The sequence below is a fragment of the Callorhinus ursinus genome, unplaced genomic scaffold (assembly GCF_003265705.2).
Source record: "Callorhinus ursinus isolate GAN/ISIS: 27379988/994484 unplaced genomic scaffold, GSC_fseal_2.0 scaffold52, whole genome shotgun sequence".
In the NCBI taxonomy this organism is placed as follows: Eukaryota; Metazoa; Chordata; class Mammalia; order Carnivora; family Otariidae; genus Callorhinus; species Callorhinus ursinus.
In genome coordinates, this window is record NW_027397114.1 from 499209 (window position 1) to 514629 (window position 15421).

Consider the following 15421-nt stretch of genomic DNA (forward strand, 5'->3'; position numbering starts at 1 on the left):
AAAATCTTTAAAAAAAATAAATTTCTCTGTGAAACATCTGGCCTGGTCCTCTTCTAGAGGGTAGTTTCTTGATAACTTTATTTCTTTTACAGAAACTGCTCTGTTAAGCTTTTCATCTCTACTGAGGTCAGTTTTGGTAAAATATATTTTCCTAAGACAACCTTTTAATAGATGAGATAGTTTTAATAATAACCCATTCATGTTAGTTGAGATAACTATTATGTTTGGTCTCAATTCGGTCATATTTTGTTGAAATTACTATGTGCATATATTATATTTATATGTGTTTGTGTATTTCCTTTGCTCTTTAAAAAATTTCTTTTGGTATTTAGGAAGATTTGTCTTTTCATTCTATAGGTTACCTTTGTATTATTACTTTTTTATAGTGCCTGAAATCGCCTCTATTTTTACCTAATCTTTTACTATTTGACATCAGTTTTAAATGATACCTTTACTTATACAACAAAGTGGTTATATTCTATTTTCCTCCTTTTTTCCCCCTCCTTTGTCCTCTGATTTTTTTAAAAATAAACTGCATTTTTTGATTTTTTTTTTTTTGTCAGACATGTACTGTTAATGTGTTGTTCTTTTACCTGCAAACTCACTCATTTTGGTCTCAGCTATAAAATAACATCTGTGAAATGCTCACTCTCTGGGAAACTCTGGACAAAGTTATCCAGTTATTTTTTTGGCTGGATGAAACTCATCCTCTCCTAGATTCTTCAGGAATACTACATATTTGCAGTATTCCCTGAATACTGGCACATTCCAAATTTTTTCCAGGCCTTGATATCTGAAAGTCAGCTTGGCTGTATACAATTTGGTTTACACTTTCTTTCCTTTAGTTTATTGAAAATGTTTCTCTACTGTGGCCTTATTTTGTTGTGTTGAGAAGGCTGATGCTGGTCAAATTCTACTGTCTTTGTAAGTTGTCTGATCTTTTCACTTAGAGGCACTGTGCATTTTCCCCTCTATCTTTAAAGCCTAATAAGTTTACTGGATATGTCCTAAAGTTGATCTTTCTAGTCCAGATTTCTTCTAGTTTGCACTAATAAGATACAGGTCTTCTTTTATTTCTGTAAAGTTTTTATGGATTATAGTTCTAAATATTAGCATTGTTCAGTTGTTTTACTTCTTCAAGAAACTCTTTAATTTCCTTATTTCACTATCATTTTCCTAGTTATTTTTTTTTTTTTCTCAATGCCTTTTCATTTCTATAACTTCTTGGACAACTTACAAACTTAGTTTTCATTTCTGGTATGTTTTTGTCTTTTTCTTCTAATTCCTTCCTAAGTTTTACCAACTCTCATTTTATTTCTTCCTGCTTTTTTAATATATCATTTCTATTCTAGTTTTTTAAAATTTCTGATTTGAGGTGTTTTTTCTTAGTGCCAAATGCTTTGTTTGAGGATATTTAATTGAATTTTGAGTGTTGTGTTAGTTTTCTTCAGCTTTGTGGTTGAATTGTTTTGGAGAGTTTTCATCAGAAGGAAAGCTTTAATTCATATTGTCTGATTTTTCACAGTTGTTTTGTAATAAGGGGGACAGATTTAATTTTTTTTTTCCTACTTCATTTTTTTATTTTTTCCAGCACAGAAAGAGTTCTTAGTTCAACAGCACCCTCTTCTGTGCAGTTTCTTTATGGATCATGTTGTTGAAGGTCATGGTGGGGGTAGATGGAAAGGATTGGTATGTCTTGTTTCTCTTTCATTTCTGCAAGATCTTTAATTTTCCCCTCTTATTTCCTTATTGCCTCGTCTCCAAGGGATACCACCCTGTTTCTGTTCATGTGGTTATTCCCCAGAAGCAATGATTTTCCAAGGCTGTCACTTCTGATTGCACACTTTCTCAAGTCCTGAGAACCACCCAATACTGATCTGTGCTTAGATTCTGTCATTCACTGTTGCAATTTCTTTCTGGAGGTGATTGTGTTTGTACCTCATCTAATTACTTTGTTTTTTCCTGTTCTTTTTCAGAGTCACTTAAGGCTTACCACTTCTGTTCTTTGTATCCCAAGTTTCAGTGGCAGGAAGGCTGCAGGACTTTGTTGAAATTTTTTTACTCTATTTATATGTACTTTGAAGGATGTGGCACTTTATGTCACAGTCATATTGAAGGTATGAGTCCTATATGGTTTTATTTGCTCTCTTTGTTGACTTTATGTTTTCCGGGGAGATAATGTTCGGGAAATTCAAAATCAGATGATTGCCACTGATATCTAGCTATGTTCTTTTTATCTTTCTACCCTTATCAATATTTTGTTTATTTGTATATCTATTTTATGATAATGCCATTGTATTTGCTTTGTTGCAAGGTACCTAAAATTCTGTAAAGAATGATGTAGAGTAAAAATAAGTTTTTACTTTTTATTATTAAAAAATAAAAGTAAAAAATGCTCTGACTTGAAGGGTTTTCTTCTTGTTTTGTATTTTCTTTTTTTTTTAAAGATTTTTTATTTATTTATTTGAGAGAGAGAGAGAATGAGAGATAGAAAGCACAAGAGGGAAGAGGGTCAGAGGGAGAAGCAGACTCCCTGCTGAGCAGGGAGCCCGATGTGGGACTCGATCCCGGGACTCCAGGATCATGACCTGAGCCGAAGGCAGTCGCTTAACCAACTGAGCCACCAAGGCGCCCCTTGTTTTGTATTTTCTTTAATAAAGTAAGGTATGAGTAACAGAAGAAAAGAAAAAGGGATAGAAAAAGGAAAAATAATAGAGAAAGAAAAAAGAATAGAAAAGCAGTAAGATTGATCATTTACTTCTGATAACCATGGTTATCTGGTTTTGAAAGCAATTTCTTTGAGCAATAATAGCAGGACTTCAGCACAGATACAGAATCTGAAAGTGATTGATTTTAAGACTTATGCTATTTTATACTATATTATTCACATCTGTAAGGTCCGGGACATTATACAGCATATGTTTACCCACATTAACACAAAGCACATATATATAATACATGCACTCACTTGTTTCACATTCTGGAGTTCTTCCGTCAACTGTTTCTTTTGTCTTTCTGATTCAAATAACTTTTCCTATATTTAAAAACCACTGAATTAATAACACATTATGAAGTATCAATGAGTTACATGTTTAGGGCTTTATTTCAACATTTATAAATTCTCCAAACATCCAATTGTTACAACCTGAAAATGCAGTTCTCAGTCACTTTTCTGGCTTTACACATACCATTTAAAAGTAATTAGTTATTTACAGTACAACTGTGATATAAATGCATTTTCTGTTACTTTAATTAGCCATTTTGTACAATCTCAAAATCTGAGCTCCAAAATATTTCAATTAGGATGAAAATGTGTAAATACTAACTAAATTTTGGGCAATAGCAATCATCACCAAAGAGCTTCCAAATTGAAGAGCATTATTATTACAACTTAGAAGTAAAGGTCTCTTACCACACTAAAGAGGACATATGAAACTGGATTGACTATTGTTTTTCTAATTTACCTTGTGCTTGGAAGATTATCCATACAAATGAAGATATGACTAGTGTAACCAAAATATAAAATAATAGTTACTAAGGTAGAATAAATAATATTATGCATGCAAATAAAATATTATCTTTGAAATTAAAATTAATTTAAGCACATACCCTAAAACATCCAGCTTTTAAAAATATATCATAAATAAATCCACATTTTATTGATCAAATCAGAAATACTATGAGTAATTTAAGGACCATTTTACTATAAACTTGAGCAGAGGAATTGCTTGAAGATTAGATTGAGTGGTAAATATTCATGGCAACACTGCGATGTTTGTAAGAAGCATTCTGTTTTCCTGGTATATTTTAGCACATTCTTATCAAAGATACGAAATGAAGGTATATGAAGATGAATTTAATATAGCAATCTAATGAATCTGCCACAGATCAGGAGCCAAGAAACTGCTGGCTCTCATGCTCTAGCAAGTCACCTTCACTCTGTGTCCTAGTTTTTTTGCATCTGTAAATGGAAAATACATCTATTTTCATTCAGCTTTGCAAAGCAGTAGCAATCTGAACTTTGCAGAAAGGCTTTAAGTTAAATAAAGCCCACAGCACTTTTAAAAAATCATTCTTGTCAAATAAAAATTAGCCACTGGCATCAAATGATCTTGTTTTTATTTTTATTTGTGCCTCAAATCAGACATGAATAGAGATGTCTCAAGTGATGAGAGAATACCTACATGCTCTATGAACCTCATTGAACAACCTCTGTTATCTGTGTGTAAGACAAGTAGAAATACATATTACCTCGAAGAAGTATTTATGGCTGTGTACACTCTTTTACATGGCCAATCAAGTGGTTCTCAGCCAACAGATAGGTTTCCGGGTAAAGGAAATTATAAAATATAGAATATGCTGTATCTGGGATTTCAGGTCCTGTCACATTAGGATATGTTTAGTTACATGTCGTAGACTTTAAAGATGAACTCTGATTTACTGAAGAGCTCCTTAGGGGAGCCCTGTTTAAATGTTACATAAATGCAATTTTAAGTTAAAATTCTAATAATTAGTACTGATATTTAAATAAAAACTGAAAAATATCACTAAATTTAACAATGATACACATTAAGAAAATGAAAAGATCCAAGAGCTTCTGAAAGCTGTTTTTTTTTATTTTTGTTTTTGTTTTTTTTGAGAGAGAGAGAGAGAGGGAGAGACAGAGAGTCTTAAGCAGGCTCCATATCTAGCACAGATCCTGACACAGGACTTGATCTCACAACCCTGAGATCATGACCTGAGCCAAAATCAAGAGTCCAGTGCTTAACCAACTGAGCCACCCAGGCATCTCTGAAAGTTCTGATGAACCATAAGATTTAATGGCTTAAACTGTGGAAAGAACCAAGATGTCCATTGACAGATGAATGGATAAAGAAAATGTGGTGTATATATATATAATGGAATATTATGCAGCCATCAAAAGGAATGAAATCTTGCAATTTGCAACAACGTGGATGGAACTGGAGGGTATTACGCTGAGTGAAATAAGTCAATCAGAGAAAGACATGTATCATATGACCTCACTGATATGAGGAATTCTTAATCTCAGGAAACAAACGGAGGGTTGCTGGAGTGGTGGGGGGTGGGAGGGATGGGGTGGCTGAGTGATAGACATTGGGGAGGGTATGTGCTATGGTGAGTGCTGTGAATTGTGTAAGACTGTTGAATCACAGACCTGTACCTCTGAAACAAATAATACATTATATGTTAAAAAAAAAGAAAAAGAAGAAGAAGAAGAAGAAGATAGCAGGAGGGGAAGAATGAAGGGGGGGGAATCAGAGGGGGAGATAAACCATGAGAGACTATGGACTCTGAAAAACAAACTGAGGGTTCTAGAGGGGAGGGGGGTGGGGGGATGGGTTAGCCTGGTGATGAGTATTAAAGAGGGCACATTCTGCATGGAGCACTGGGTGTTATACACAAACAATGAATCATGGAACACTACATCAAAAACTAATGATGTAATGTATGGTCATTAACATAATAAAAAAAGATTTAATGGCTTATGCAGAGATGAACTATATAAAATGCTATTTTACCAACATAGCCATCATTGGAGATATTTTCAAAGAGAATATGAAGAAATTATTGTCAATTTATTCTTAAAACTAAATTTATGTTTTTTCATCTTTATTCTTAACTATTATACCAAAAAATGTAGAAGTGGTTTCAAAGTTGTAAAAAAGTCTATTAAATATTCCATTAGTAATGGAATGCTAGTACATACTTGGAAGGAACAGGAATTGGTAAAGCCTTTTGAAGGGTAACTTGGTAACATGTATAAAATTTTATGTGTCCATATCCTTTAATAAAGCAATTCCACTTTCAGAAATATATTCAGTTTGTACTTTTACAATTGTAGAAATTGCCCAACAATACATCTACAAAGCTATTTATGATGGACTTATTTTAAGTAGAGGAAAACCAGAAGTAGCCTAAATATTCATCATTAAGGAACTGCCTAGGGGCGCCTGGGTGGCTCAGTTGGCTAAACATCTGCCTTCAGCCCAGCTCATGATCCCAGGGTCCTGGGATTGAGTCCCACATTTGTTTTCCTGCTCAGAGGGGAGTCTGCTTGTCCCTCTTCCTTTGCCCCTCCCCCTGCTCGTGCTCTCTCTCTCTCTCTCTCAAATAGATAAATAAAATCTTAAAAAAAAAAATGAACTGGCTAGATAACCTAGGACAGAACCATTGGATGACAGGAGAACCATTAGGAAGACTTTGGCAGGGGACACCTGGGTGGCTCAGTCAGTTAAGTGTCTGCCTTTGGCTCAGGTCATGATCCCTGGGTTCTGGGATTGAGTCCTATATCGGGTTTCTTGCTCAGCAGGGAGCCTACTTCTCCCTCTGCCAGCCATTCTCCCTGCTTGCTCAGTCTCTCTGACAAATAAATAAAATCTTAAAAAAAAAAAAAAGAAAGATTCTGGCAGATCTGCACATATTAACTTGAAAAGTAGCCCAAGATATAAGGCCAACAAAGAGAAAAAGAAATAGGAAGCAAGTTGTAAAAAAGTGTTTAGTGTGAAGAGATCTACATAAAAGTTAGAATGCACATATACATTTATTTTTAGAAATGTAATTGGCCATATAAAGAAAAAGTCTCTGAAAGGACAAACAAGGTGTGTTTAACAATGGCTTTCTCTAAAGGTTGGAATTTAAAAACTAAGGCAGGAAGGAAATTTCTTCTTTTTTTGGAGATGTGTAAAGATTTTGCTTTAATAAAAATTAAGTAAATAACCACAGAATTTTACTTATTTCAGAAAATAATTTAAAATAATAAAAAAAAATACTCCTATGGTGAGTTAAGGGTAAATCAAGTCGTTTATACTGCTTTTCTTAAAGACTTGAAAAATGTAATGGGTTTCTGTGAAAATTAGGGTATACTACATCAAAACTAATGATGTACTGTATGGTCACTAACATAACATAATAAAATTAAAAAAAAAAGAAAATTAGGGTATAATTTAAATTTAATATTCTACTAAAAACAGAATGAAAATATATAAAAAGAACCCAAATCTTAAAGTGTATTTGGGCACGCTGTCTTTTTTTCTCTTAATCATATTACCTTAACTCCAAATTATGTTACCAAAACGAGAGGCCTCTGAAACATGCCCACAAACATGAAAAATTGTTATTTCCCAGTGAACATTTAAGGATCCAAAATTGTCATGGCTTGCTTTGTTGACTCATCTAATCTTTGTTGGTTTCTCATCCTTGCCACCAATACGAGAACAAAAAGGGGTGAGAAGAAGCCAGATCCACAGGAATGAGCAAAAACCACTGTCTACACTGAGTCTTACATGGGTATTGGGAAATATAAGTAATAAGTATGTAAACAAAAAAAGGGACTCTTTAAAGGCCTACTGAATAAGTGAATTATAAAGTATTTGATATTAATACGAACACAAATAATACCAAATAGTTGATAATTTATAATAAATATAATAATATTCTTCCATTTCTTTTTTCTCAACAAAATGTAAGGAGGTGAAATTGGAGATTACCTTGAGTGTATTCACTTCCTCCAAGGCATCATTTCTTTCACGCTTAAGCCTTTCTATTTCATCTGCCTCTAAGGAATCACAGGGAAGAAGCTGTCAACATTAAAACAGAAGAAAAAAGTTATGCATTAGATGCTAATTATGAGAACTAGCATAAAAATCCTTCTTGACGAGTGTTAAGCTTTTGCATTTTAATAACAGAATTTAGTTTCTTACTTTGGAAGTCATTTGATTAGATGAAAGAGAATGTTAAAGCAATCTGGGGTAACTTGATTTAAGCTTGACTTTGTATGGTTGTTATTTATAACAGAATCTAAGTGATTATAAGGTATACATACCCCGTTGTAACCTTTAGGTCATCAATTTTAATAATATAATTTCCCTTAAAAGTTCAAATTCTAAGATTGTGTTTATAATGTCAAAAGGACTTTATGAGTTATCAACATAAACTATTCCCCAAAGATATCCATCCCAAGTACATGGCATCTGAGGCTAACAAAATGCTGGACATTATCAACCAAGAGAGTTTATGTGACCCCAGTAAAGTTCATTGATTGATTCCATGCCTTGTTTTAACTAAATGAAATGCAATGTTAACAGCCAAGCAGCTTACAAAGATTCCTCCACAGAAACTGTGGACTGAAGGTAGTATTAATAATTCATGCCCTATTGAAAACAACCACCACAAAATAGCTGAGACGGCAATTCTTCTCTTATTGTGGGCACGATCTCTCTGACAGTTAATTACAAGGTAAAAAAACAATGACACTCTGATCAAAGATAGAAATCCAAGTCTGATTACAGCCATCTTTTATGTATAAATTATAACAGAACTAAAAAAAAGAAGTATAGAAAATATAATTTAAAGGACTAGGTGGAGAAAATGATTGCTTTATAAGTATGGGCTTAAGGCAGAGCTCTTCAGATAGGGGAGGTGAATGCAGAGTAAAAAAAAGATAATAAAAATAATTAATGATAGGGGTGCCTGGCAGTTAAGCTTCTGCCTTCCGTTCAGATCATGATCCTGGATCTGGTTGCGGGCTCCCAGCTCAGCAGGGAGCCTGCTTCTCCCTCTCTCTCTGCCCTTCCCAGTCCCCCCTCCGCCCCCACTTGTGCACACTCTCACTCTCTCTAATAAACAAATAAAATCTTTTTTTTTTTAAAGATTTTATTTATTTATTTGACAGAGAGACAGTGAGAGAGGGAACTCAAGTAGGGGGAGTGGGAGAGGGAGAAGCAGCCTTCTCACTGAGCATGGAGCCCGATGTGGGGCTCCATCCCAGGACCCTGGGATCATGACCTGAGCCGAGGGCAGCCGCTTAACCGACTGATTTCACTTATTTATTTTTGACAGAAAGAGAGACAGTGAGAGAGGGAACACAAGCAGGGGGAGTGGGAGAAGGAGAAGCAGGCTTCCCACTGAGCAGAGAGCCCCATGCAGGGCTTGATCCCAGGACCCTGGGATCATGACCTGAGCCGAAGGCAGATGCTTAACCAACTGAGCCAGGCGCCCCAGGTTTGATTTCTAAATCCTAGCATAACTGAAGTAGGAGTCATTCCTCAATTTGGGGGGAGAAATATTTTTCCCCGCACATTACTGGTTCCTTTGGTCCTGACAGTCACCTTTGGGTATCTACGGCCATTTGTTTCACAATTTACATCATCATCATCACACCATCTTTGTCTGTCTCTGTTTCTCTACTCTTTAGTGAGTACTCAACACACACTCATAGAATTCATTCTTATACTGTTTAGGATTAGTTTTTTTTTTTTTTAAGATTTTATTTATTTGACAGAGAGAGAGAGACAGCGAGAGAGGGAACACAAGCAGGGGCAGAGGGAGAGGGAGAAGCAGTCCTCCCGCTGAGCAGAGAGCCAGATGTGGGGCTAGATCCCAGGATACTGGGATCATGACCTGCGCCGAAGACAGACGCTTAACCGACTGAGCCACCCAGGTGCCCCTAGGATTAGTTTTTAACACATTTTCAAATGTAACAATATTTCCCAAAGTACATTCTAAAGGATATTAACTAGGTTTGCACAAAAGCCAAACTGAGTGGTAGTGATGGTGGTAGCAGTCCCTTTGGTCAGGTAAATTTGAGAAATGCAGGATTTAGAAAAAAATGAACTTTCTCTCCTGCAGGGCTTCCAACATCCTTAATATGCTAAGGAGCATTTTTTTTCCCTGAAGGAAATAAGATTTAATAACTTGTTGTATTTCCTCAAGTTATTTGACAGTACCCCTGACCACCACACCTTTATTTTGTGGCATCTCACTGGACTAATATCTGCAAACACAAAGTGTTCTGGGAAACATTGCTACTCAACATTCAGATAAGCCAACTGTTATCTTGCATGCTACCTAAATGTGAAATAAACAGAATTCAAAGGTTTAAATAAGAATCTAGGTAACAGAGCTAATTACATTAGTAATTACTAATGTGATTTTACAGACCAGGGTTTTAGGGATGCGATTATAAACATCTACTAAGTGAAATTATAGACCGGGGTTTTTAGGGATGCGATTATAAACGTCTGAGCTTAAAACATGGAGGCAAATCATGCAGAAAAGGGCACATGGTACCATTTTAGGAGGCAAAACACTAAGCTTGAACAATCATAGAACTATTACTTCAAAACAAAACAAAACAACATGTGTTATAATCCTATTGCTATTTTAGGCTAAGCAGTGAAAACTTATAGCCAGAGAACTGGCCATAAATGGTACCTGTGAATTCTGTGAAAGACTCTCTGTGCTCAGTCATGTGTTAGAGTTCAAATATGCTTCAACTAAGCAAGCGGCAGATGAAATGAATTGTTGCTATTTAACTTCAAATGATTCCAGACAGATAACTGTTTTGTAACCTCCTTTCAAATCTCCTTACCCTTACCTTCCTCCATTCCTTTCCTGTCTGGTTCTCCCGGTATCATTTGTGACCCTCAGGCCCTCTGACCTCTGAAACACCCGGTAAATAACATTGTAAATCATTTCCACTCTATTCTGGATAGCTACTATTCCACTGGTCTCATTCTGAAACTCAATTCATCTTCAACAGAACAATATGTCTGTTTCAGGTCAAATTTTTTTTTTTTTTTTTTAATAAAAGCCTTCCTTGGGTGCTTGCGTGGCTCAGTCGTTAAGCGTCTGCCTTCAGCTCAGGTCATGATCCCAGGGTCCTGGGATCGAGTCCCACATCAGGCTCCCCGCTCAGCAGGAAGCCTGCTTTTCTCTCTCCCACTCCCCCTGCTTGTGTTCCCTCTCTCACTGTGTCTCTCTCTTCAAATAAATAAAATCTTAAAAAATAAATAAATAAAAGCCTTCCATTAGAAACCCATTCAATTACCTCCTTTCCTTAAAGTTTCTGTATATTCTCTTATTTTCTCCTTCCTTTCTCTTGCTCACTCCTTTACTTATAATTTGTTTTATATATCTTTCCTCCCATCCCCACATTTTGAAAATAATTATGTTCAATGTCACTAGTTAACCTAGTATTTGGCTAAATAAATGCACTCCTCCATCAACTTTCTTAACTTCTTTGTTTCATGTAACATTGCTTAAGCCATCTGTCCTTGAAACTTTCTTTTCCCTAAGTTTTTAATATCCCACTATCTCACCTACTCTTCAGAATATTTAGGCTGTTTCTAATGACTTAATTTTATTTCCACTCCTTAAATGGGAGAGGGGAGATTCCCCAAAGTTTGTCCCTTTCTCCTTTTTTCTCTACAAGCTCGTCCTGAGTGATCACATTCACTGCCACACTTCAACTGTCACCCTCCAAATCATTCCCAAATCCCTCTGTGTTCAGTTCCTTATTTCCAATGGCCTTTTGGTTACTTACACCTGTCAGCATATTAAACTTACTCTCTAAAATCCAACCTATCATCTTCTCCACTTTTCTTATTTCCCTATCTCTACTGACAGAACCATCCTATTATTAATCATCTTAATTAAAACTCTGCAGTTATCTTTAACTCATTCTCCCTTGGTTTTTATTCCCAGATGCAAGTCTTTTTTTTTTTTAATGATTTTTATTTATTTATTTGACAGAGAGAGACACAGCGAGAGAGGGGACACAAGCAGGGGGAGAGGGAGAAGCAGGCTTCCCGCGGAGCAGGGAGCCTGATACGGGGCTCGATCCCGGGACCCTGGCATCATGACCTGAGCCGAAGGCAGACACTTAACGACCGAGCCACCCAGGCGCTCCCAGATGCAAGTCTTAATGGTGATATACTTGTTGTTAGTAAATATTATGTATCTGTCTCTCCATTCCTTCCCATTGTCCTCACCTTCACCATAGTTCTTAATATGCTATATTTGGACTCTTTCTTTTACCCACTATCTAGGCTACCTACCACCGGTTTCATTCCCTTTCAAGATAACCAACACTATTATAAGATTACCATTTCTAAACTGTCATTTTGATAATGTCACAATTCTCTCTAATGGCTCCTCACTGACTACAAGTACAAACTTCTAAGTGTATTATTCCCTTTTAGGCCTAACTTCCTTCACTGATCTGCATGTATCCACTTACCTCTTAAAAAAACTAGATTACTCTCTGCTTACCATCACATTATATGTATATTTTTAATCATGCTAATTCTCATTACTTTCCGTTCACCTCTTAAGCAGATAAAATCCTGTATATCATTTTTTTTTAAAGATTTATTTATTATTTATTTTGAGAGAGTGAGAATGAGAGAGAGTACATGAGAGTGGGGAGGGTCAGAGGGAGAAGCAGACTCCCTGCTGAGCAGGGAGCCCGATGCGGGACTCGATCCCGGGACTCCAGGATCCTGACCTGAGCCGAAGGCAGTCGCTTAACCAACTGAGCCACCCAGGCGCCCCTGTATATCATTTAAAACTCACTCAAATGACAAGTCTGTTATGAATCTTCTCTTAATATTCTGAGCTCTGTCAGTACTATGGCCTTACCACCCAATGTTACAGTTTTTTAAACTATAATTGTTTGTGTACATGCATTCTTTATGTACAATACATTCAATTCCTTGAGGGACAGGCTTGAGTTTTGATTAATAATGTGCTGGAGCAGCTAACACAATGCCATGCACAGTGTAGTTGTTTAATGTATATATATCTAATGTTTTACAGAGGAGTACATACTGCTATACATAGTGAGAAATACCTTTTATATCATGACCCCAGTAAAAGGGAAACATTACTCACTCACATACAATTCACTATATTTTCCATTCTATTCTCTCACTTGTTAAAATGGGGGTTGAGATCCACCAAATTGATTTAGCAAGAAACCAAACTGTGAATGTCTACTTTAGAGAATTTACAGTGTTCTCTCTGTGATTTTAAGATAATCCCTGTATGATATTTAGTTAGGATGGTAAACCCACCATCTTATTATGATAGACTCTAGTCTGCTGTTGCTAGTTTAGAATTCTGCTAAATCTAGGCTCCAACCTTGCTTTTCTATATGTGACCTTGAGCCAGCCACAGGTGTAGCACGGTGTGAATTTTCTAATATAGCAACGAGTAGAATCACAGTAAGATAAGTACATTTTTAGATCTAAATGCCGTATTATTCCAAAATCATGTTTGGTTTTTTTTGTCAACGAAACAAAAGTAGGACTTAGACTGACTCAGCAATTCTTCCTTCTTGAAACATGGCATCTCAAGAAATCTTATGAGTCAGATGAAACGATGAGCAAAAGAAGCTTGTCACAAGAGTATATATTGTGTGATTCTATTTATTAGGACTTTCAAGAACAGGCAAAAGTAATCTATGCTAATATAAGTCAGAATAGTGGTTCCATTGTAAAGGTGGGAGTGGTGGCCAACTGGGACAAAGTTGGTACAATGGAGCCTTTGAGTGGTGATTATACACGAGGTACTAATAGAAATTCATCACGTTGTACACTTGAGATTTTATACTTTACAGGGTGTCCATTATGCTTCCACAAAAATATTTTTAAAAAATAAATTAAGGAAAAGACAAGCCAGAAAAAGGAAACACAAGTGAAAAAACAACCCATCCCTAACAGATGGATCATAAGATTTGACTCTGTTATTTGTGAGAAGATGGTTGAGGGGATAACCATAGTGGAATTTCCCCACTTTCACAGACTGTCAGCATCCTGAACCACAGATCAATTGATACTTTAGATGAAGCACTATGGTGTTTTTTCAGCAAACACAAAAAGTTTAGGAATACTACTACAAATTAGTAAGATATTTTGCATTCGTTTCTGATGAGCTACCTGACAAGCAGTGATTTTTGTAGTATTTTTCAAGCTGTGGTACATGACCCATTAGTGAATTTTAAGTCCAAAAATTTAATGAAATAGAACTGAATATTAAATAAGAATGCAATGATATAGAAACATAAGTACTACTTTGAGACTTTCATTTCAGTTATATATATGTGAGTATGGTGAAGTAAAAAGTATTCTTATTATGGATTCAAGTGAAAAAAAAAGCGCAACATTTTATGGGGATATCTTCTACATGTTGACAAGCAGAACATAACAAAGGAAGCCTTATAAACTGATATAATGACAATTGCACAACATTTTGATCTGAAGCCACAAACAGGAAATTATTGGCATGCAGAAGGCCTTGTACAATTACCATGGGCACTTGGCTTTTGTCATCAAAGTATCACAGACTGAATACACTCTTATCTGCCCTAAAATCATACTGGCTAGAAAGGAAGTAAATTACTAATTTGGAGCACCAGTATTTTTTGCAACTGCTAAGCAAGCTTTGCACGCTTACCCAAAGTCCTCTGAATTCCCCATTTCTCTTATGTTGTGAGCAACCTAACCACCATTGCCTTTCCTCATCAAAAGTGGGGACAGTAGCTTTGAGAACTGTTTGGCAGTAAGAAAACAATGCTCTGCAGTCAGCATTAGGTAGGAAAATACATAACACCTGAAAGAGCAGAAGAAAAACAGTACTCTTACAGATTCAGTTTTCCTACCTTAAATGTTACTAACTCTGTTCTGATAAATCAGTGCTTCAATTCTAGGAGACTGGGTGATCTCTCGAAGGTTTCCAAATAACTAGATCATGGGAATGCTCATTCTCAATGATAGGAACTCTAATTTATTGCTATTGTGACTGCAAAATGGTACAGCCATTTTGGAAGACAGTTTCATGGTGTCTTATAAAACTAAACATCTTCTTGGTTTTCTTGGAGCAAAATGGCGGAGGAGTAGGAGACCTGGATTTCGTCTGGTCTCAGAAATTCAGCTGAATGGGATCAAACCATTCTGAACACCTATGAACTCAACAGGAGATCGAAGAAGAGAGTAGCAACAACTCTCTGAACAGAAAAGCAACCACTTTCTGGAAGGTAGGACGTGCGGAGAAGTGAATCCGAGGCGATATTCGGGAGAATAGATGGCGGGGAGGGGGGCCTCCGTCGGCCTCTTTTGGCAGGTGATAGAGCAGCAGAGCACAAAATCGAAACTTTGAGAAGTCAGCTCCGCTGAGGGACGTCCTCCAGTGGCTAAGCGGGGAATGGAAACCTCGCGGTACAGTGTGGTCTCAGGACCCTCGGGGTCACAGAAAGACCGGGGGGTGCGTGAGTGCGACAGAGCTCCCAGGTATTGGAGCGGGGAAGCCGGCTGCAAAGACGGAACCGAGGCGCGAACTCGCAGCTCGGGGTGGCCATAAACAGTGATCCCCAGCCCACTCGGGCCACTGCGCCTCCAGCAGGGACCCAACAAGCAGCAGAGCCAGGGAGACTCCCCTCCCTTCCCCAGGAGGAGCGGCACGGGAGCACACCACAGGGATCTGCTGGGTTTGGAGACTCCACACAGGGTCAGGTGCCAGAGAGAGAAACGCTCGGTCACAGGCCGGGTGAGCGTGGAGTGTGGCTGGAGACCGGGGAGACGGGAGTGATTGACTGCTTTTATCTGGGGGCGCACTGAGGAGC

General features: G+C 37.0%; 1 protein-coding gene across 3 annotated transcripts in view; it reads right to left on the reverse strand.

The window, feature by feature from the left end:
• STXBP4 (syntaxin binding protein 4) overlaps positions 1–15421 on the reverse strand; it is a 226608-nt gene that overhangs the window by 149245 nt on the left and 61942 nt on the right. For all 3 annotated transcript variants that reach the window (XM_073883697.1, XM_073883698.1, XM_025859411.2), the window contains exons 11-12: positions 7509–7598; positions 2969–3034 (exon numbers count right to left, since the gene is read on the reverse strand). In XM_073883697.1, coding sequence (XP_073739798.1) covers positions 2969–3034; positions 7509–7598 — 156 coding nt within the window. The remainder of the gene's footprint in view (positions 1–2968; positions 3035–7508; positions 7599–15421) is intronic.